At 42.8% G+C, this 22150-nt stretch overlaps 1 protein-coding gene across 4 annotated transcripts in view; it reads right to left on the bottom strand.

Moving 5' to 3' along the window:
* The window catches only part of LOC101471861 (H-2 class I histocompatibility antigen, Q10 alpha chain), a 113269-nt gene extending 93481 nt beyond the window's left edge, over positions 1–19788 (bottom strand). The window contains exons 1-5 of one of the 4 annotated variants that reach the window (XM_076879014.1): positions 19572–19788; positions 17448–17720; positions 16965–17255; positions 16054–16338; positions 15500–15544 (exon numbers count right to left, since the gene is read on the bottom strand). In XM_076879014.1, coding sequence (XP_076735129.1) covers positions 15500–15544; positions 16054–16338; positions 16965–17255; positions 17448–17720; positions 19572–19749 — 1072 coding nt within the window. In that variant the 5' untranslated portion in view covers positions 19750–19788. Of the gene's footprint in view, positions 1–489; positions 781–1049; positions 1326–8492; positions 8634–8844; positions 8994–15499; positions 15545–16053; positions 16339–16964; positions 17256–17447; positions 17721–19571 lie in introns of those variants that run through there. The other 3 variants (XM_076879016.1, XM_076879017.1, XM_076879015.1) reach the window with 3 other exon arrangements.
* Positions 19789–22150: the final 2362 nt, after the last annotated feature.

The following is a 22150-nucleotide window of genomic DNA, read 5'->3' as shown; positions in this document are numbered from 1 at the left end:
CTAAACACACTGACACTTTCCCAATTGCTGTTGATATTTTATTCTTAATTATTTGTACCTGCTTGGTATTTTTTCTTTTTTATATTTAAGATAATCTGGCGTGCTGCTGGAACCATGATTTCCCTGAGGGGACCTCCCCAAGGGATTAATGATAAAATTAAAAGTTATTTTCTTTCTTCTAAATAATGACAATCCCAGCTAGCTCAAGGTTGGTAAATTCAAAGCTTAGTTAATCCTTTGCTTAATTAATTGTACATATTATAAGTAAACCAAATTATATAATTAAATATTAATTACACTTTTTGATGCTTTTAATGTGAAATGTTGACCTAAAAAAATGTACCTCACTTTTTATGTAAATATCTAAGTTTGTCTCATGTTTAAAAAACCTGTTATGTAATTTATCTATTGCTTATTTTTATCTATAGTTATTTCTATAGACTCCACTAATAATAAATTTTACAACAACCTTTTTCATGTCATACATACATTTCTTTTTGAGCTGCTGTTGATCATAATTCACAAACTTGCTCAGCCAATCGATGCACTCGTTCTCCAGGTATCCCTTGGTGTACTCTTTTAGCACCTGGACGTTGTCCCACTTCCTCTTGGTGGCTTCTGCCTCCGGAATCGGAGCGACCCAGACTCCATTTTTATCATCAAAGGACAGGAAGTTGTTTCCATCATAGGCGTACATGTGCACGCCTCGGACAAACCTGAGCGTGCCGTCAGGATTCGCTTCAGCCTCACAGCCCACAATCCACTGAAGAACGTGAGGGTCTGAAGGAAAAACAGTGACAGAAATGAACAAAGAATTTCTTAAAAATATAAAAAAGATGATGAATACTGTAAATGAAACTGTTAAAAAACTTTTTAATTTAAACCAAGAAACAGAAATAAATTGTTTCTGACCTGAAGAACTTGATTTCAAGCTAATTCAAGCTGAATAATTTTTATATAAAAATCTTATTTTGTTAATATTATGTAGGTTCTTCAGATTTTGTGGATTTTACCTGAGTGATTAAATCATTAAAACAGCAAAGACTTACTGGCTGAGTCACTCTGTCCCATTCGCTCCATCAGGATGCCGATGTTGACCTTGAACCACTGCTGCTTGCTCTTGCGGGACTGTGTGCCTTTATCCCAGTAATCAGCAGGTAAACGCTCTCTCATCCACTCCTGTTTGGGAACCTTTGCCTGAGTATCGCTGTCAAAGTAGTCGATCATCCTGCCGTCCAGCAAACCCATGGCTGTGAACTCGTGGATGCCCGGGAGGCTGACAGGTTTGGAGAGCGCCGTGTAGATGTAATGGAGGGAGTGAGTCTCTGAAAGTCACACAGGAGGAAATGTTTTTATTCCAGCCAGCTGCGAAGCTCCATGTGACTCATGTTTAGTATAACTTAGCATTTACAGTGCCATGAAAATCAGTAAGCCCCCTTACTGATTTCTAACTTTTTTACGCATTGTCTCAGCTAGAAACTTAGAAATGTAAACTGGACTAAGAAACCAACAAGAGTCCTATAAAGAAAAAAATCTACCCACTGATAATCAGGGATTAGTTCACATTAATAACTGATATTAACTAATTGTTCAAACTAAAGTTGAGGTTTGTGTGAAAACGTCACTGAGCTGTTTGAGACCTACAAACTGTACAGAAGTTTAAAATCAGACGGAGAACTTCCTGTTCTTGTTTGGCTTGTGATTACATTTTATTTAGTTTTAATGTGAAGCTCTCTGAACTTTCTCTGGAAGGAAAAAACATTAACTATTTTCTTTAGCTTTTAAAAACAATTTAAAAAAGTATTTTTACACAACCAAAACTTAAACTCAACTTAAAAGTTACTTTAAACTCAGAGCGTGGATAGAAAGTAGCATTCCTTTCTTGTTGATACAGAGTTCTTTGAAATTTCTTCTTTTTTAGTTCCAGTTTTACATGCTGAGGTGAGTTTGTGTCCCTGTATTTGTAAATGGAGTTCAGGCTGGGAGGAGGACAGACGATTAATTTTGATCACCTTCCTGTTTCTGTTTCTTCACTGTAAGTTGACTTTGTTCATTAAAACAGAGAAATGTAGAATATTCCTGAACCATGAGGCAGGAACAGAGAAACACAGAGAGCTCCTTTAAAAAGCAGTGAGAGCTCTTCAGCAGCACAGACGTGATCTGTGTTTGTCATTTAGTGAGGACAGAGCACGGTGCTGTTCTCTGCAGAGCTGTGATCAGGGTGCCATCCACTATCAACTTCCTAAATCTTCTTTCTGACACATACCGGCCACATTAAACCAGAAGTAACACTGAAACTGATGAACAACCTCCACATAAAAACAAAAGAATAACAAAGTAAACTTAAATGAAAATTAAAAAAAAAACAAAAAAAACAAAAATGACACAATATTGTTAAAAAATCTAGAACTATAATAAATGTCTATATGTTTTCACATAGCTGTAAAATTGAGAGGTATTTTAGTAGAAATATTTTATGTTATATAATATAATAAAACCATATTTTTTCCTCCTCTGGTGCCGAGTGTACCACAATCAGCTGATCAAAACAGGTTACAGGTTACAACATACCAGCACAAACATAACTGTTTCTCAGCACATCTGCAGGGAGGGTAGGGAAAAAAAAAGAAAAAAGCGGCAGCTCTGGGGGAAGACAAAGCACACTTTTTGGAGACCTTTTGTTTTTTCCACACATCACCTCACTGACTGGATGACTGTATATTAGGAGTGAGACAAAGTGAAGCCCCACTGTCAGGCGGAGATTTGCCTTCCTGCAGACGTGCTGATAGATGTCAGGATTTTTAATCATCATCAGTAAGAAACTGTAATGTATGTGGTGTGATATGAATGCAGTAACCTGTGATGTAGTAAACATCCATCCATTCGCTTCCACTTATCCTTTTCAGGATCACAGGGGGCACTGGAGCCTATCCCAGCTGTCATAGGGCGAGAGACAGGGTGCATCCTGGACAGATCGCCAGTCTGTCACAGGGCTAACACACAGGGACACACAACCATTCACTAACTATCCACTAACTGGACGGTGGGAGGAAGCCAGAGTACCCAGACTCCAGTTTGTAGGTCTGCTGACTCACACAAGCTCTCCTCCAAAGTCCTCATTTATAAAGTGCTTTACAAACAGAACATCACAGCTAACAGCTGGATTTTAGCCAAACAGCAAACAGCCACTTCCTAAAGTGGACAGTAGAACATGAACATGAACTCACTGCTGCAGCTGTACAGTGATCCCCTAACACTGATGTTTAGTTTTACAGTCCTTATTTTCCTCTGAGGTATCAATCCTGTCACTTGTTAGTAGGGCTGCAACAATACTCGTATCGATATTGAACCGTTGATACAGTGCTTTCGGTTCGGTACGCATATGTATCGAACAATACAATTTTTTTATTTATTTTATCAACTTTTCTTCTGACGATGCTGTCTGTGTTGAGAGCTCAGTGGATCTGCATTCGACTACTCCGCCTAGGCTGCACTGTCGAGTGCAGATCCACTAAGCGCAGCGCAAGCTAGCGAGACAGAAGCTAAGCTCTCCTTGCAACATGGACCTCCCCACCCTCATTCAGATCTGGCGTTTGGAACCATTTTGATTTTCATGTGACGTATGACCCTGAAGGTAAGCGCGTCATGGACTAAAGTAAAACAGTATGTTGGATTTGCCACGCAATGCTAAATTACATTGGTGGGAACTAGTGCGTTAGCGCAGTTAGCTTGTTAAGGTACTCCCTATTCTGGTATTTTAAAGAGTACTTAGTGTAAATATTAAGCAACCTAACTAATAGGGTTCCAACTCCCAGCAACAACAAAAATAAATAAATAAAAAATAGGGAACCACCCCTCACGCTCCACCTCATGATGCTTAATCGACGTAATCAACCTTAATTTGATGCAGTGTGAAAAAAAATGGACAGAAATCAATTATTTTTCAAGAAATATTAAATAGATTCAACATCTTTCTTCAACAAAATTGCAGACTGCACAGATGGTACCTTCCCAAAGTAAAAAGTACTATAGCTGACTAGGGTATATATATTAGACTTAACAGTTACTATATACAGTAATTGACTTCTATTCATTTTGCATCAAATTAAAACTTTGGGTGTCAGATAATTATTTATTAAAAGCTCGACATTTTAAATGAGAATAAGAAAGAAAAGTATGTCTTTGTGCCCCCTTTTCCCTGTTCATGCCCTATCGGCCCCCCTGGCTAAACTTTGCTAGATCCGCCCCTGCACAGTTACCAGCGTCAGCTACGTAGAAAAAGATCCTCGAGTAGAAAGTAATATTAAATAAATTCTAACAGCAGCTGATCAAGCTTAAACGTGCTGCTGTTGTTCAGCCGCTGGTTTCCTCTTTCTGGTGCAAAGTGGACCAAAAACAAACAAGAGAGACAGACTCGCGACAGAAAAGCCGATCAGCTGATCATTTAAGCAGTTTCACGATTGAAGTAGCAGCAAGAAGAGGCAGTCGCTCCATATATCGCTCGTTAAGCTTAACGCAGGAATGCTTTACAAACATTCAGAGATGGACTTACACACTTGCTTTACTTCTCTCTGGGATAACGTTGTCGGAGATGAAATGCCAGGTTGCTAGCGAAGCTCCACATGCTATCCAGACCACCGACAGGTCCCGCATGCCACAGCCGCTCTATCACGTGATGCATACTGCTCCGACATGCTGACGTTCTGAGGCGAGTTACGGCGTGTTGCAAGTTTTGTGAGGTGCTTTCGTGATATTTAATGGATCGGATTACATTTTTTATTTTTCTCCGATATCCGATCCAGTAATTTAGGTCAGTATCGGACCGATACCGATACGTAATATCGGATCGGTCCATCTCTACTACAAACTTTACCCGAGTCATTTAGACAGCCGTTAGCACAGGATTCTCCTTATGGGGACCTGATATGTTTAATATGCTGCTGAGAATATAGCCCAGAAGAAGCGGATAGTATTGCTTTTATTTTGGAAAGAGCCATTTCTCTGTAATAAACTCTCTTTTCCAAAGATGAGTGATTTCTCCATCAGATAGATTTAGTTTTATTACTTTGTTGTTTCAGCAACATTACATTTAAAAATTGTACTTTTGAGTTAAAATATACAGTGGGGCAAAAAAGTATTTAGTCAGCCACCGATTGTGCAAGTTCCCCCACTTAAAATGATGACAGAGGTCAGTAATTTGCACCAGAGGTACACTTCAACTGTGAGAGACAGAATGTGAAAAAAAAAAATCCATGAATCCACATGGTAGGATTTGTAAAGAATTTATTCGTAAATTAGGGTGGAAAATAAGTATTTGGTCACCTCAAACAAGGAAAATCTCTGGCTCTCACAGACCTGTAACGTCTTCTGTAAGAAGCTTTTCTGTCCCCCACTCGTTACCTGTATGAATGGCACCTGTTTGAACTCATCATCTGTATAAAAGACACCTGTCCACAGCCTCAAACAGTCAGACTCCAAACTCCGCCATGGCCAAGACCAAAGAGCTTTCGAAGGACACCAGGAAAAGTATTGTAGACCTGCACCAGACTGGGAAGAGTGAATCTACAATAGGTAAGCAGCTTGGTGTGAAAAAAATCAACTGTGGGAGCAATCATCAGAAAATGGAAGACATACAAGACCACTGATAATCTCCCTCGATCTGGGGCTCCACGCAAGATCTCATCCCGTGGGGTCAAAATGATCATGAGAACGGTGAGCAAAGATCCCAGAACCACACGGGGGGACCTGGTGAATGACCTGCAGAGAGCTGGGACCAAAGTAACAAAGGTCACCATCAGTAACACACTACAACGGCAGGGAATCAAATCCCGCAGTGCCAGACGTGTTCCGCTGCTGAAGCCAGTGCATGTCCAGGCCCGTCTGAAGTTTGCCAGAGAGCACATGGATGATACAGCAGAGGATTGGGAGAATGTCATGTGGTCAGATGAAACCAAAGTAGAACTTTTTGGTATAAACTCAACTCGTCGTGTTTGGAGGAAGAAGAATACTGAGTTGCATCCCAAGAACACCATACCTACTGTGAAGCATGGGGGTGGAAACATCATGCTATGGGGCTGTTTTTCTGCCAAGGGGACAGGACGACTGATCCGTGTTAAGGACAGAATGAATGGGGCCATGTATCGTGAGATTTTGAGCCAAAACCTCCTTCCATCAGTGAGAACTTTGAAGATGAAACGAGGCTGGGTCTTCCAACATGACAATGATCCAAAACACACCGCCCGGGCAACAAAGGAGTGGCTCCGTAAGAAGCATTTGAAAGTCCTGGAGTGGCCTAGCCAGTCTCCAGACCTCAACCCCATAGAAAATCTGTGGCGGGAGTTGAAAGTCCGTGTTGCTCGGCGACAGCCCCAAAACATCACTGCTCTCGAGAAGATCTGCATGGAGGAATGGGCCAAAATACCAGCTACTGTGTGTGCAAACCTGGTAAAGACCTATAGTAAACGTTTGACCTCTGTTATTGCCAACAAAGGTTATGTTACAAAGTATTGAGTTGTATTTTTGTTATTGACCAAATACTTATTTTCCACCCTGATTTACGAATAAATTCTTTACAAATCCTACCATGTGGATTCATGGATTTTTTTTTCACATTCTGTCTCTCACAGTTGAAGTGTACCTCTGGTGCAAATTACTGACCTCTGTCATCATTTTAGGTGGGGGAACTTGCACAATCGGTGGCTGACTAAATACTTTTTTGCCCCACTGTATATTTATAATTTTAATAAATGACAAATTAAAAAGGCATGAACATTTTTTGTATCAAAAAAAAATATTGAACCGTGACACCAAAGTATCGAACCGAACTGTGAATTTTGTGTATTGTTGCACCCCTACCTGTTAGCTAACATCGGCTAATGCAGTGGCTCCCAAACTTTTTTTGCTAGGCTCCTATTTGTTATACCCCCCCCCCCCCCAAAAAAAAAAAAATTGCATATGATTTGTAATAAAATAAACTACAACCTCTTCTAAATAACAGAAAAACAAACCATCTTTATGGTGTAATTATTTTACGTAGTAGTTTTTTTGTTTTTTTTTTTTACTGTGTAAGAATATTTAAAATTGCTATTAATAATTTTTTCAAAAAACGCCTCTCTATGCAAAATGGCTTTAAAAACATCAATCATTGTGGGATACTGTTTGTCCGCAGTTTGGACAGCCCATGGTACTCATGGCCATTGAACAGTGGTCTTTGATCAGTGGGTTTTGGTCAGTGGTTATTGATCAATGGTCATGAGAATTTGCATAGTTAAGATTAAGGAACTGACCTCCCAGTGCATTGTTCCTTCAGTGAGCTGGTTTCAATCATTATGCAAATGTACTGTTTATAAGATTGGGGAAACCTGCAGTCAGCTGAGACTGAAGAAGCCACAAAACGCTATGTCCAGATGAACAGAATCAACTTTTTGGAGACAGCCCAGCATGTGCTCCCAACGCAGAGTTTCTGTTGGGAAGTGTTCTGAAAAAACACTCTACCTAACAAGCTGTCCTACTTGTTGTTACTGCACATGCACACAATTTAAAACAGCCAAGTTTTCGGTGTTAATAGTACACGCCTATTACTTGATCCTACCCTGATCTTGTGCGTGCAAAAAAGGGTTAGTATTATATGTTTTACTTCTTTATTACAGTTTATACTTGTTTTCCTTAAACTGTTTTCAATTTAGTAACTTTTCAAGCTAACATGCGTTTTGTTTTTTGTGCAAAAATACTCCAATTTGCAGTCTCAATTGAAGTCATATTTCAAATCTTGATTTAGTACTTCTAAAATCTGTAAACTGGCATACAGCGTAAACCTTATAATTTAATGTTAGTCCTCCTGCCTAAATAAACACAAGCAGGAAGCACGTTTTTACAGTGTGATTTGGCCATCAGAATGTCCTACCTATAGGTATGTACGATGATGGAGGCATAAACCATGTAAGATAGTATATTCTGATAAGGTAGCACGGACTGATAGACATGACTATTAATTTACGCTACGGTAGGATGTTTTGACAAAGTAGGACGTTTTGTCAGAATCCATCCATCCTACCTGACAAACCATCCTACCCGTTGTTTCTACGCATGCGCACAACATGAAATTAAGTGGCGAACCGTCCTACCTTTGTGAATTTAAGCTACAAGCATACTTCAACAGCTAAAATTAAGTGGTGAATTATCCTACCTTTGTGAATATGAGATAGAAGCTTAATTTTACAGCTACAATTCAGTGGCAAATCATCTTACCTTTGTTAATGAGACCTAGAAACAAACTCTGACGGGTAAAATTACGTGCCAAACCATGCTACCTTTGTGAATGTGACCTACAAACAGACTTTAACGGGTAAAATGAAGTGGCAAACCGTCCTGGCTTTATGAATGTGAGCTACAAACATACTCTGATGGGCACAGTTAAGTGGCAAACCGTCATACCTACTTAAATTGGTGCTGGAATTACTCTGTGACAGCAGAAATGTGCATAAACTACTTACGGTAGGACGTTTTGTCAGAACACCTGATGCGCTTAGCTTTCCTTTTTGTGTTGTGCGCATGCGCGCACATACTCATTAACAACCGGTAGGACGATTTACGGGGTAGACTAGCTAAATTCCCAGAACACCGGCAAAATGTGAACTGTATGAGTGAGGAAATAAAATATATTCTCCGACACCAGACATATGGAATCATGCTACGCTACTAAAAATAAATGAATAAAACTTAGATCAGTTAATTAAACTAAAACCGTCGTTTGAAATGTTTCACCGTCAGTCACAGTTACTTTCGATTTTAAACAACCTCGTGAACGTTTGTAAAAACTAACAAAAAAACCCCCCGCAAACTCACCGCATTTCCCCCTCAGCCCTGTCCCCAAAAGGATAAGAACTGCGATAATCAGCATTTCAATCTTGGTAATAAACTCAACATTATTGATCTGTTAGACCGAGTTTTCCTCTCCCAGTCTGCCCGCCTCTTTCTGCTTCCTGCTTCGATCTGCTGATGGCGCATTCAGGGACCGCACATAAACGAGAGATATTTAATGCAGGTCCGCAAGTCACCGTTTTTTTCATTTACACAACTAAAACAACAAAACTACAACCAGTGGCGTGTCCAGCGGGCCCCCCCCCCCCCCCAACCAGACTGGCCACCCCGAAGCTAAAACAATAAAATTCAATCAAATATCAAATGTATCGTACATTTGATATTTGATTGAATTTTATTGTTATATGTTTTCACAGTGAAGCTAAGATATCCGAGTGTAAGTGAATGCAGCATCGGCTTCAATCAAGACGGCACCGCAGAAAACAATTTTTCAGTGAAAGAAAATGAGGAGAGAATAAATGTCCTGGTAGATAATATTAAGTCTGTTGAGTTTAGTGAACTAAGGTGAAATTAGAATACCAAGGAAAAAATAACACTTAAAGAATTATTGCAGCCGTCGAACATTTCAGACAGTATGCTACTGGAGGGAGCTAGCATAAGAGTTATGAATTATAACATATAATCCAAGTCGTAACATCGCTGTATGGAGCTGCAGATTTGGTTGCAGGTTAACATAGCTGGACTGACCATCTGCCCACCGGGCATTTCTTTGCTTTCTTTGCAAGCTCCTTTGACCCCGGTTAGCTGACGACATTTTTTTCTTTATGTAACAGTATAAACAATGAAAGGTGGTGGATTGGCCAGATTGGCCTCTGGTAGAGGACCCGAGCTTGAAGGATAAACCGCCCACAGGGGCGTGCTGGGTGTTTTTTTTTTTTTTTTGTAATATATATATATATATATATATATATATATGTGCATTTCTTTTGTGTCCGGGCACTCCTCTGGATATTCTTACACCAGAGAAGAGCTTCTTAACTACAGGACTACAACACCTGTGGATTTATTTCCAATATTTGTCGCATCTGCGGCAGATTTACTGCAGACTCTGATCAGGAAAGTGAGACGCCGAAAGAGAGGGAAGCGAGCCGGCGCACTCGTGCGTCTGAGGAGACGCGGACTGCTCTTCTTGGGATCTTCCTTTCGAATGTACGCTCACTCGGGAATAAGATAGACGAACTGGCCCTGATGAGAAGCATGAACAGAGACTTTGCCTCCTCCTGTGTCTTATGTTTCACGGAGTCGTGGCTCAGTGAGAACATCCCAGACTGCGCGCTCAAGCTGGAGGGCTTCCATCTGCTGCGCGCGGACCGGCAGGCCGCTCTCTCTGGTAAGACCAAAGGTGGAGGTCTCTGCTTCTACATTAATAGTGGCTGGTGCACAGATGTGACAGTGATTGCTCAGCACTGCTCTCCCTCTCTGGAATACCTTTTTATTCACTGCAAACCATTTTATTCTCCGCGGGAGTTTGCTTCATTCATCCTGGCCGCTGTTTACATCCTGCCAGACGCGGATGCGCAGGCAGCTCAGTGCGCACTCGCAGAGCAGATACTGCACATGGAGCAGACATTCCCGGACTCTCTCATCATTGCTCTTGGGGACTTTAACAAAGCCAATCTGAGCCATGAGCTTCCCAAATACAAGCAGTATATTAAATGCCCGACCAGAGAGGAGAGGACATTAGACCACTGTTACAGCACGATCAGCGGGGCCTATCGCGCGGTGCCCCGCGCTTCACTCGGACTTTCTGACCACGTCATGATCCACCTAATCCCCGCGTACAGACAGAGGCTGAAGCTCTCCAAACCTGTCGTGAGGACCAAAAAACTGTGGAGCAACGAGGCTGTGGAGGAGCTTCGCACGTGTTTGGAGTCTACAGACTGGGACACAATGAAGGCTGCTTCTAACAGCTTGGACGAGTTTACGGACACTGTCACCTCCTATATCCACTTCTGTGAGGACAGCATTGTGCCATCACGCACCAGGGTGAGTTATAACAATGACAAACCCTGGTTTACTCCTAAACTCAAAAAGCTGTGGCTGGAAAAGAGAAAGGCGTTCAGAAGCGGAGACAGGGACTGCTACAGAGAGGCCAAGTACAGGTTCACTAAAGAAGTGGACATTGCTAAACATCAGCACTCTGAGAAGATGCAGCAGCAGATCTCAGAGAATGACTCGGCCTCTGTGTGGAAAGGTTTTAGGAATATCACCAACTACAAGCCTAAAACCCCCCACTCCACTGACGACTTGCTCTTAGCCAACACCCTTAACGACTTCTACTGTCGTTTTGACGAGCCATCAGGCAGCCTTCACACCTCCAACGACCCCAACAATAGAGACACTTTGGACACTCATTCCCCCACCTCTCCCCCCTCCATAGAGCCATCACCACCTTCAAACTGTTCACCTGCAACACCCCCCTCCTCACCCCACACAAAAGAGGATTTCACACCACCTCCTCCCACCACAACTCTTCATATTCATGAAGCAGATGTGAGGAAGCAGTTTAGGAGTCTGAATGCTCGGAAAGCTCCCGGCCCAGACGGCGTGTCTCCTGCCACCCTCAGACACTGTGCAAACGAGCTGGCCCCAGTGTTTTCTGGCATCTTCAACTCCTCACTGCAGGCATGTCATGTGCCTGCCTGCTTCAAGTCCTCCACCATAATCCCTGTCCCCAAGAAACCTAGGATCACTGGACTAAATGACTACAGACCCGTGGCTCTGACATCTGTGGTCATGAAGTCATTCGAGCGCCTGGTTCTCTCCTATCTCAAGACCCTCACGGCCCCCCTCCTGGACCCCCTGCAGTTTGCATATAGAGCCAACAGGTCTGTAGACGACGCCATCAACATGGCCCTACACTTCATCATGCAGCATCTGGACTCCCCAGGAACCTACGCCAGGATCCTGTTTGTGGACTTCAGCTCTGCCTTCAACACCATCCTTCCAGACCATCTCCGAGGCAAGCTTTCCCAGATGAATGTGCCTGATCCCATCTGCCGGTGGATCACTGACTTCCTGACGGACAGGAAGCAGCACGTGAGGCTGGGAAAGAATGTCTCGGACTCCCGGACCATCAGCACCGGCTCCCCTCAGGGCTGTGTTCTTTCTCCTCTGCTCTTCTCCCTGTACACCAACTGCTGCACCTCCACCCACCAGTCTGTCAAGCTAATCAAGTTTGCAGATGACACCACCGTTATTGGGCTCATCTCGGACGGGGATGAGTCTGCCTACAGGAGGGAGGCTGAACGTCTGGTGTCCTGGTGCAGCCACAACAACCTGGTGCTGAATGCCCAGAAGACAGTGGAGATTATTGTGGACTTCAGGAAGCACACAGCTCCACTCCCCCCCATCATCCTGACTGACACCCCCATCACCTCTGTGGACTCATTCCGCTTCCTGGGTACCACCATCACCCAGGACCTGAAGTGGGAGCCCACCATCACCTCCGTCATCAAGAAAGCCCAGCAGAGGATGTACTTCCTGAGGCAGCTGAAGAAATTCAACCTGCCAACACGGACGATGATGCAGTTCTACACCGCAATCATCGAGTCCATCCTCACCTCCTCCATCACCGTGTGGTACGCTGGAGCCACTATCAGGGACAAACAGAGACTGCAGCGTGTTGTGCGCTCTGCTGAGAAGGTGATTGGCTGCAGACTCCCATCTCTGCAGGACCTGTACACCTCCAGGACACTGGGGCGTGCAGCTCGGATCTCAGCTGACCCTTCCCACCCTGGACACAGTCTGTTTGACCTGCTCCCCTCAGGCAGGAGGCTCCGGTCCATTCGCACCAAAACCTCTCGCCATAAGAACAGTTTCTTCCCCTCTGCTGTTGGACACATGAACAATAACCATATGACTGTTCCCACCACTAACACATGACCCTATGCTGTGTTCACTGCATCATTCCATGTTTGCACTGATCACCACCTGCACTCATGTATATATCATGTATATATCATGTATATATCTTTCTACGTAGCACTTTTAATTCTTATTCTTACTTTTATTTTTTCTTGTCTATTTAAGCGCAATTTATGACAGTATGTTTGCACTGAAGCACCGCAGCAATTTCCTAATGTTGTAAACCTGCTCAACATTTGGCAATAAAACCCTTTCTGATTCTGATTCTGAATATTGGCCATATTATATTTACATTACCACAGTGAGATGATTTTAGTCTCATGAACAACTTCAGCTAATTGTTATTTACTAACTAATCTTAAATGACTGTTCAGCACAGAAATGAAGCCCAACAATCATGTTTACAGTCCCGTGGTCTCAGCCTCAGATACTTAACTAATCAAAGTGATGTTATGACAAAAATGAATGAACAACAAAACATTTTTCTCCTTCATTTCTGTCAAACAAAGCTGTATGTAACGTGTCTCGCGGTTAGTATCATGGTTGCTAGGCAACCTGAACAGCGTGACAGGCTAAACCGTCCCATTTCACAAGCCTCTCACTTCCGCACTACTCGTACTTATAGTACGCACCGTACGTAGTACGCGTAGTGCGCGTAGTGCGCGTAGTGCGCGTACTTCAAGCGTGCAGACCCTGAATTGGGACACAGCCTCAGAGTATCACAGAGGTGCACGTGCTCAGGAGGAGGCAGTCACATGACAAACAGCTGTATGCGATATGCTCAAAGTGCAAACTGCTTACTCATGATTTCTGTTCTTTATAAATAACTGAAATATTGACTCTATGAAAGACGAATGAAGCAGGAGATATAAGTGTGAGGGACAGACAGCAACACCTCACAGTAATCAGATTACCAGATGAAGGTTAGTGATTACATTTCCTCCACACACTCTGATTTCCTGTCAGAGCTGACAGGAAACAGCAGCACACCTGTGAGGACTCTGTAGCTTCACACACAGCAACACTGACATTAACCTGCAAACACAACAGCCTCCGATCATCAGCTGACAGCCGCTAACAGGCCAGTGTTCACACCTGTGCTGAGGTGGGACAGAGTGACAGTTTGGTCCGACTGATGCTGAGAAAAATGTCCTTATCCTGCTGCTCCAGCACAAACAGCAGCGTACCTGAGCTATGATCACGGTTCCTGCAGGTCAGCTGATCATTCTGATGATCGCACGAATCTAAAACAGATTTCCTGTGAAACTCTTCACAGGTGTGACAGTCACACCGTGGTCACATGACTGAACCAACCTGAGAGCTTCAACTATGAAGTGCTGACCTTAGCGCAAGAGCATCGTATCAATAATGATAATAACAATAATGATAAAAATTATAATTATCATTATAATGATAATGATAATGATAATATTCAATTCAATTTTATTTATATAGTGCCAAATCACAACAAAAGTCGCCTCAAGGCGCTTCATAGTAATAATAATAATAATGATTATAATGATAATGATAAAAATAATAATAATAAAAATAACAATAATAATAATGATAATAATAATAATAATGATCATTATAATGATTATGATAATAATAATAAAAATAATAATAATTAGGGATGGGTATCGTTTAGGTTTTATCCGATACCGGTGCCAAACCGGTACTTTTGAAACGGTGCCGGTGCTTAAACGGTGCTCAAACCGGTGCTTAAAGAATGGAGAACACAAAATTGGTCCAAAAACCTCTCATGTTCAGCTGTTTTTTTGTAAAAAGATAACAATGTTAGCCTTTTCTGCAGCTATGGGGCATATATGGTATCACTCTTGGCTGGAAGCTTAAACAATGGAAAAAACACAAACTTTGTCCAAAAACCTCTCATGTTCAGCTGTTTTCCACTTTTTCTTTGGTCATTTTAGCCTTTTTGGCCAGGGTGAAGGGAGTATCTGCCATCAAACAAGAAGACAGCAGCATGTAACTATGATGATGTTTGCTAGTTCACCTTACATGCATTAATGTAATAACGTGGTTAGCCTACTCAATGTAAATTACACACGAACAACATGAAGCTACTCACGCAGAGAAGAACGGCTGCTGCTACACTGATTCTCCTCTTCGTGTTTTTGGGGGATGTTGCTAACTCCGGGTCAGATAACAGGCACCACACCCGCAGTAGATGTGCTCGGTGTGAGGTCTCGCTGCAAGCTATCAAATACGGCGCATTTCTCGGCTTTTAAAAAAACGCTATGCGTCGCCAGGTGTTTCATCAGATTTGAGGTGTTACCTCCTTTGACAGTATCACAGTATCAGCTTAAAGCACTTGTTGCAGGCTGCTGAGTTTGCATCTTTTGCTGTGAAGTACAGCCAGACTTTTGACCGCTTCGCCTTGGACATTTTTAATCTGTAGCTCTGCTCTAAAAGAACGCACGTACCTGGCCCCGCCTACTATCCTCAGAAACGTAAAATGATTGGCTAGAATCTAAAGTGTATCACAGCTCAGGAAAAAAAAGCACCGAACTAAAGCACCGAAATGTACGCTGCTTTTCGGTCTGGTTACTACCGTTTATGTCAGAACCGGTGCCATCATGGCACCGGATACCGGTACCCATCCCTAATAATAATAATGATAATGATAATGATAATAATCATATTTTTCATTAAAACTGTTTATGAGTTTCTCCAGGATGACTTTTAACACCCAAAGTTTGATCCTGTGCAACTATTAATAAACGATACTTACAGGAGACACCTGAGTCAGAGGCGGAGTCAGAGGAGCTTTGAGAGTCTGAAGGAAAGAAATTAATTCAGGAAAACTTGTGAGTTCAATATGTAAAATTAACAATATCATGATAAAAATAATTAACATGGCTTTCATATTTACGCATCACTGCACAGTTGAAAACACACAAACTTGAAAAACTTTAAAAAAAAAATTGCTGCACAACCAGTAAATTTTTAAGCCAATGTTCAGGAAAAGTATTTCCTGTTTAGAGTTCAGGTTTGACTTTTCCAGAGAAAATCTAAAGGAGCCGGCAGAGACCCTGTAGCAGACTGACAGATGATCCACAGTAGACGTGCACACAGGAAACTCTCCACACTGTGGACCTAACTCTGGATTCATCCACTCAAATTCAGTTCAGTAACTGACTCTGAGTTCAAACATTGGCCGGAACAGAAAAGTGACTGTGGTCAGAAAACTAACGCTGCAGGGATCTGCTGCTCTCCAACACAACTTTAAACAAAGAAGAAAACTGTGACAAACCAAAAAAACAAAAATAAAATAAAGTTTCTCACCCCAAACTCTGGTGACGCTCACAGCAGATGCCTCATGAACGACTTCACAGCTGAACGCAGACAGGTCAGACCTTAAAACCTCCACACGGTCTCTCCTCTGGAAGGTGTGGTCTTCATTGGGAAGAACTCCTGAGCTGATCAGGCCGTCGTCTGCAGTCAGGACGCTCTCATTCTTTTTCATCCTCAGGACGACGTCTGCTGGGTAGAAGCCTGTGGCGAGGCAGGTCAGCACCACGTCTGCATCCACTCTGGAGGTCTTTGCATACAGGGACACCTCGGGTGGAGCTGGAGGAGGAAATGTAAAGAGGTGTGTATCTCCTCAGCTATCACTGCAAACAGGAACCATTCAGGTTTCTTTGATCACCCCTAACGACTGAGCACAGCTGTGGCAGACGTGTCGCACGCTGACGTTTAGTTTGTGGCTTCCACACAAAATGCTTTCACATCTGTAGTCTCACATCTGGAGCTGAACGTCACTGAGCACGTTTATCTCGTCTCTGTGACTTTTTTATCCACCAGGTGTTTCTGTAGGTGAACACCTGCCGTGTGGGGGGAGGGCGCAGCGAGGTAGTACAACAACAGTTTGAAGATCAAAAGTGAAGAGGCAGTTTATGACTGCTTACTGATTTTGCTGATAGGTAGTCGTGTGTTCTTTCATTTATATTGAGCTGTAAATCTGCATTACTGCTGCCATCATGAGACTGTTGTGTCCAAATAAAGGAGGAAACATTTAACTCACAGGAAACTTTAAGCTTTTTACATTTATTTGACCTGAACTTAGAAATGTTGGAAGTTTAACTGAAGGTTCTTGGATTTCTGAATGTTATTGAACCATAATCACACACAAAGCCTCCTCTATGAAGTCTAATAAGAATAAATATCAAAATACAGAAACTAGATGTCATACATACAGGTGTTTCGTGGCTGCTGTTGTTCATAATTCAAGAACTTGCTCAGCCAATCGATGCACTCGTTCTCCAGGTATCCCTTGGTGTAGTCATTCAGCACCTTGACTTCGTCCCACTTCCTCTTGGTGGGTTGTGCCTCCGGAATCGGAGCGACCCAGACTCCGCTTTTATCATCGAAGGACAGGAAGTCGTCTCCATCGTAGGCGTACATGTCCACGCCTCGGACAAACCTGAGCGTGCCGTCAGGCTGCGTCTCACCCTCACAGCCGTGCATCCACTGAAGAACGTGGAGGTCTGGAAGCAGGAGGGTGAAATAAAGGAAGAACAAACAAAGGACAAGGAAATGAAGATTCAGAGGAGACGAGATGAGGAAGCAGGAACAACTTGCTCCTGACCTGAGGAACCTGATCTCAAATGGAAGCATTTTTCAATTAAAATGTTATTTTGTTGATGTCATGCAGGTCCTTCAGCTTTCGAGGGTCTGACCTGAGTCATTCTGCCTCATTCGCTCCATCAGGATGTTGATGTTGACCTTGAACCACTGCTGCTTGCTCTTGCGGGACTGTGTGCCTCTATCCCAGTAATCAGCAGGTAAACGCTCTCTCATCCACTCCTGTCTGGGAACTTTCACCTGATTCTCGCTGTCAAAGTAGTCGATCATCCTGCCGTCCAGCAAACCCATGGCTGTGAACTGGTGGATGCCCGGGAGGCCGACAGGTTTGGAGAGCGCCGTGTAGATGTAATGGAGGGAGTGAGTGTCTGAAAGTCACACAGGAGGAAATGTTTTTATTCCAGCCAGCTGAGAAAAACCATCTGAATATTTACATCCACTATGAATCAGGAAGCTTTGCTCTTTGGTATTTTTAGTCAGTCCCTGATAAACAATCAGTTGATGAACTTGTTCTTTTCTTGGAAAAACTAGGATTGTTGAATGTGACCGTTCTGAGACCCGACCCATCGTTCTTCTGTTCTTGCTTCTTTTCTCGTTTCCAGAACACAAGCTGCACTCTGAGGTGAGCCTGTATCTGTGTCTCAGCTTCATGCTTTAGCTCCAGCTCTTCCCCACCACAGAGAGGATGACCATGACACAAGCACAAATTTGTGACTGTCAAGTCCTCCTCCTACAGTCCCCTGCATGGATGGCAGGAGGGCTGGCCCATGACAATCAAGGCCAAAGACCCTCATTGATGAGCCCCTCCCCAAGGCCTGAGCCTCCCAACTCTGTCCTGACGGAGGCATCATGGTCCACTGCTGTGGAAAACATGAGTCCTTGAGGTACAAACCCCTCCCCAATGATAAGGTTGGGATTCATACATGAGTAAAGATCTCTGTTTGTATGCTGACCAAAAATGTCATGTTTCTGTTGTGTAAAGATTTTAGTGACATACTTAAAAATGTAGACACAAAGACAAAAGTCTGTGGACAGACTACAGCTAATCTAAAATCCCACCTAAAGAATGTGCCTGGATACTAAAACAGCATCAGCAGAGCTCTGACACCAGGTTGAAGATGGCAACAGGTGAGTAAAGAGCATTTTAATCCAGTGGTGCTGACCTGTTGATAAGTGCTAATGCTAACACGAGACCAGGAGAGAAGAACAAACTGAAACTGATCATTTACACACAAGTGGAATTTCAGCAAGTGAACCAAAGGAAACAAGTGCATCAGAGGCCGTGTGCTCAGTACCAGAGTGGGGATGACTAAAGGAGCTGCTGCTGAGCTCTGCAGTGGTAACACAGTTTTGTGTGATCAAGTTGTGCGTTAACGAACCTCGAAGTGTTATTTCTTTTGGTCGGTTAATTGGCATGATACTGGTTATACTTAACCAGTGCATGTTAAAATTATGCCTCAGTTGTTGGATTATTCAGTACTAAGTTAGTAGCAGTGACCATCCAGCTGTATTAGGAATGAAGGACTTTTCTATTGTTTAGTTGAACTGTTGCTAGTTTGCCATATTTGTGCCTTACTAGTAACAACTTGTAAGACATGCGGTTTGGCCAATTTATCTTCTACAGTGACCCCTTGTGGACATTATGAGATATTGCTTGTGTTAATAGATGATATGTTGTGATTGTTTTCCTAGTTATCTATGACTCTACTCATTGTAGAATTACCTGTTTCTGTTTCCAGAAAACCATGCTCAGAGTCACACATACTGTGCACTATACAACAATAAGTTCAAGTATGGCTGCACTGAATTTGGATTAAGCCTGGCAAACACTTTGATGGAAACAATCTTAATGAAAGAAAGTTAACCTCCTGGACTGCTGCAGTCCTTCTAACAGAAGACTTAGCCCAGACTTTTATACCCAGTATTCCAGTATATATATGTTCCACGGTAAGTGTGACAAATAACGCACTAACATCAGTGTTAGTAAAGACTTGTGGAAATTAGAAGCAGCACTCGGTCATCTCAGGATGGACTAACACGGAGTTTTCTCTCGGTCCGTGGGGACAGTTACAGACACGGAACATCTCGTGAAAACTATTTCCTCCTGTGTTTTGAGATGTCAGGCCTGTGCAGCAGGGTTAAAGCTCTAGAATCGATCATCTGAAATGTGCGTCACTCTTTACTTTCACTTTTAAGCCTTCTGCAGGACGGTCACTCACCGCCGTCCACGCGCAGTCCTGTCCCCGCGAGGACCAGAACCACCACGAGGATCATTCTGACCCTGTTCTCGTTTAGAACCAGTTTTATCCTCCTGCTGGAGCGGGGTCTCCGTGTCTGCCTGAGACCTACAGCTGCTCGCCTTCCTGCTGATGTTAGTGAGCAACAGCTGGAAGACATCAGCTGGATAACGGTTTCTATTTTTTTTTATTCCCAGCTTTATTCTGGAAGATCACACACGGAAGAGCAAACCCTGGAACACCAACACTAAAAATAATAATACAAACACATAAAGGAGAGAACAGAGTGACTTAATCAGAACATTTAAAATATCTTTATTTATTTTTATCAGTGTAAATATTTCAGCGTCATTTAACTTTTTTAGCTCCAGTTTTATTTTGAGTATCTGATGTGGTGTAATCTAACCTGTTTTATTGTGAAAGGGTCAACAGGAAGTGAACGTCGGTAAACCGGTGTTCTAACAAAACACCCTACTTGTGTTACTGCGCGTGCGCACAACTCAAAACGGCCATGTACGATGGAGGCATAAACCACGTAAGGTAGCACGGATTGATAGACATGACTGTAAATTTACGCTGCGGTCGGACGTTTGAAAGGTTTCCACTTAGCAACCGTAGCCCTTTAAACCCCATAAAGTTAAACAGGCCGCCTGGAATGACGTCGTTGTTTGTAAAAGTGTCATAAAGTCTGTGAGGATGTGCTTTTGTCCCTTTTCTCAGGGATACGACTTCTTTCAACATCTGGTAGTTGTTTTGTTTTACTGAATGTTATAAGTGTGTAATAAGGGAGTAATAACGGGAACACACAAAATGAAATTGACATTTTGCAGATTTTTACTGAATGGAAGCACTCAGATTGTACGTGAATCAAAGATTTAGAATTAGCGATTTGAACTTTGAACTTTGAACTATGAAACACTAAACAACAACAAATATGTGAACTTTGACCCTGTAGTTTGTTTCTGGGGGTCTTTTTTTCTAAGCCCAGGCGTTTTTAGCCCCTGGTGGAACTCCAAAGATCAGTTCCTTACAAGCTGCAGACAAAGGACATCTGCTGTGATTGGTCGGGGTGAGAGAAACAAGACAGGATAAAGACATGCTGTGGAAGAGAGACAGAGGTTAATAACAGATATGATTCAATGCAGAGAGGTCTGTTAATACATAGTGAGTGAGAAAGGTGACTGGAAAGGAAAAACTCAATGCATCATGGGAATCCCCCGGCAGCCTACGTCTATTGCAGCATAACTAAGGGAGGATTCAGGGTCACCTGTCTCAGGGTGATGCTGAAAAACTAGTTCATGTATCACACAGTGGAAAATTGTGTTCTTATATTTTGTTTTGGATCAGGCTGTGTGTTTGCATGATTTTATTGTGATATTTATATTGTGTATTTTAGTGTAGTTGCACAATATTCTTTTAATCCACTGTGGACTAAGCGGACAGTTGTAGGCACCTGTGAGGTGGGGGCGTTCCCCGAGGCGGTCTATCAGCTGCCAAACTGACCTGTTAAGGGGGATAGTGAGCGCAGAGACGGGAAAGGTGAGCAGGAGGAGAAGAAACGGGGGAATTTTAGCATATGGGAAACATTTGTTTAGCCTTTGTTTTGATAGTATATAGTTATCTCTGCCAGCAGGGTTTTTTTTAGCGTATTGAGAACACTCTTTTATTGTATAGGGGGATTTTAAACTGTATTTGTAATTCTGGCTGTGTTTGTTTCCATGGAAATAAATGGTGTGTTTAAGGCCAACTTAATCTCTGTGCCCTGAGCGCTGACCCACTCACTCCCCTTCCTCTTGTATGTGAACAGACTTTGTGAAGATTTAGATCCACCAGCCATAGCAGTTGCACATGCATTTATTACTTCCAGGCTGGACGACTGTAATTCATTATTATCAGGAAGTCCAAAAAACTCACTGAAAAGCCTTCAGCTGATCCAAAATGCTGCAGCAAGAGTCCTGACAGGGACTAGAAAGAGAGAGCAGATTTCTCCTGTTTTGGCTTCCTGTTAAATCCAGAATTCAAAATCCTGCTCCTCACATACAAGGTCTTAAATAATCAGGCCCCATCTTATCTTAATGTCCTTGTAGTACCATATCACCCTATTAGAGCACTTCGCTCTCGCTCTGCAGGCCTACTTGTTGTTCCTAGAGTATTTAAAAGTAGAATGGGAGGCAGAGCCTTCAGTTTTCAGGCCCCTCTTCTGTGGAACCAGCTTCCAGTTTGGATTCAGGAGACAGACACTATCTCTACTTTCAAGATTAGGCTTCAAACTTTCCTTTTTGCTAAAGCATATAGTTAGGGCTGGACCAGGTGACCCTGAATCCTCCCTTAGTTATGCTGCAATAGACGTAGGCTGCCGGGGATTCCCATGATGCATTGAGGTTTTCCTTTCCAGTCACCTTTCTCACTCACTATGTGTTAACAGACCTCTCTGCATTGAATCATATCTGTTATTAACCTCTGTCTCTCTTCCACAGCATGTCTTTATCCTGTCTTCCTTCTCTCTTTCTCACTCTCATTCATTCTCTCTCTCCAACCAATCACAGCAGATGGCCCCGCCC

This window comes from Maylandia zebra, linkage group LG22 (genome assembly GCF_041146795.1).
Source record: "Maylandia zebra isolate NMK-2024a linkage group LG22, Mzebra_GT3a, whole genome shotgun sequence".
Classification (NCBI taxonomy): domain Eukaryota; kingdom Metazoa; phylum Chordata; class Actinopteri; order Cichliformes; family Cichlidae; genus Maylandia; species Maylandia zebra.
Note: the sequence above shows the minus strand (reverse complement) of the source record. Positions and strands in the feature narration are given on the sequence as shown.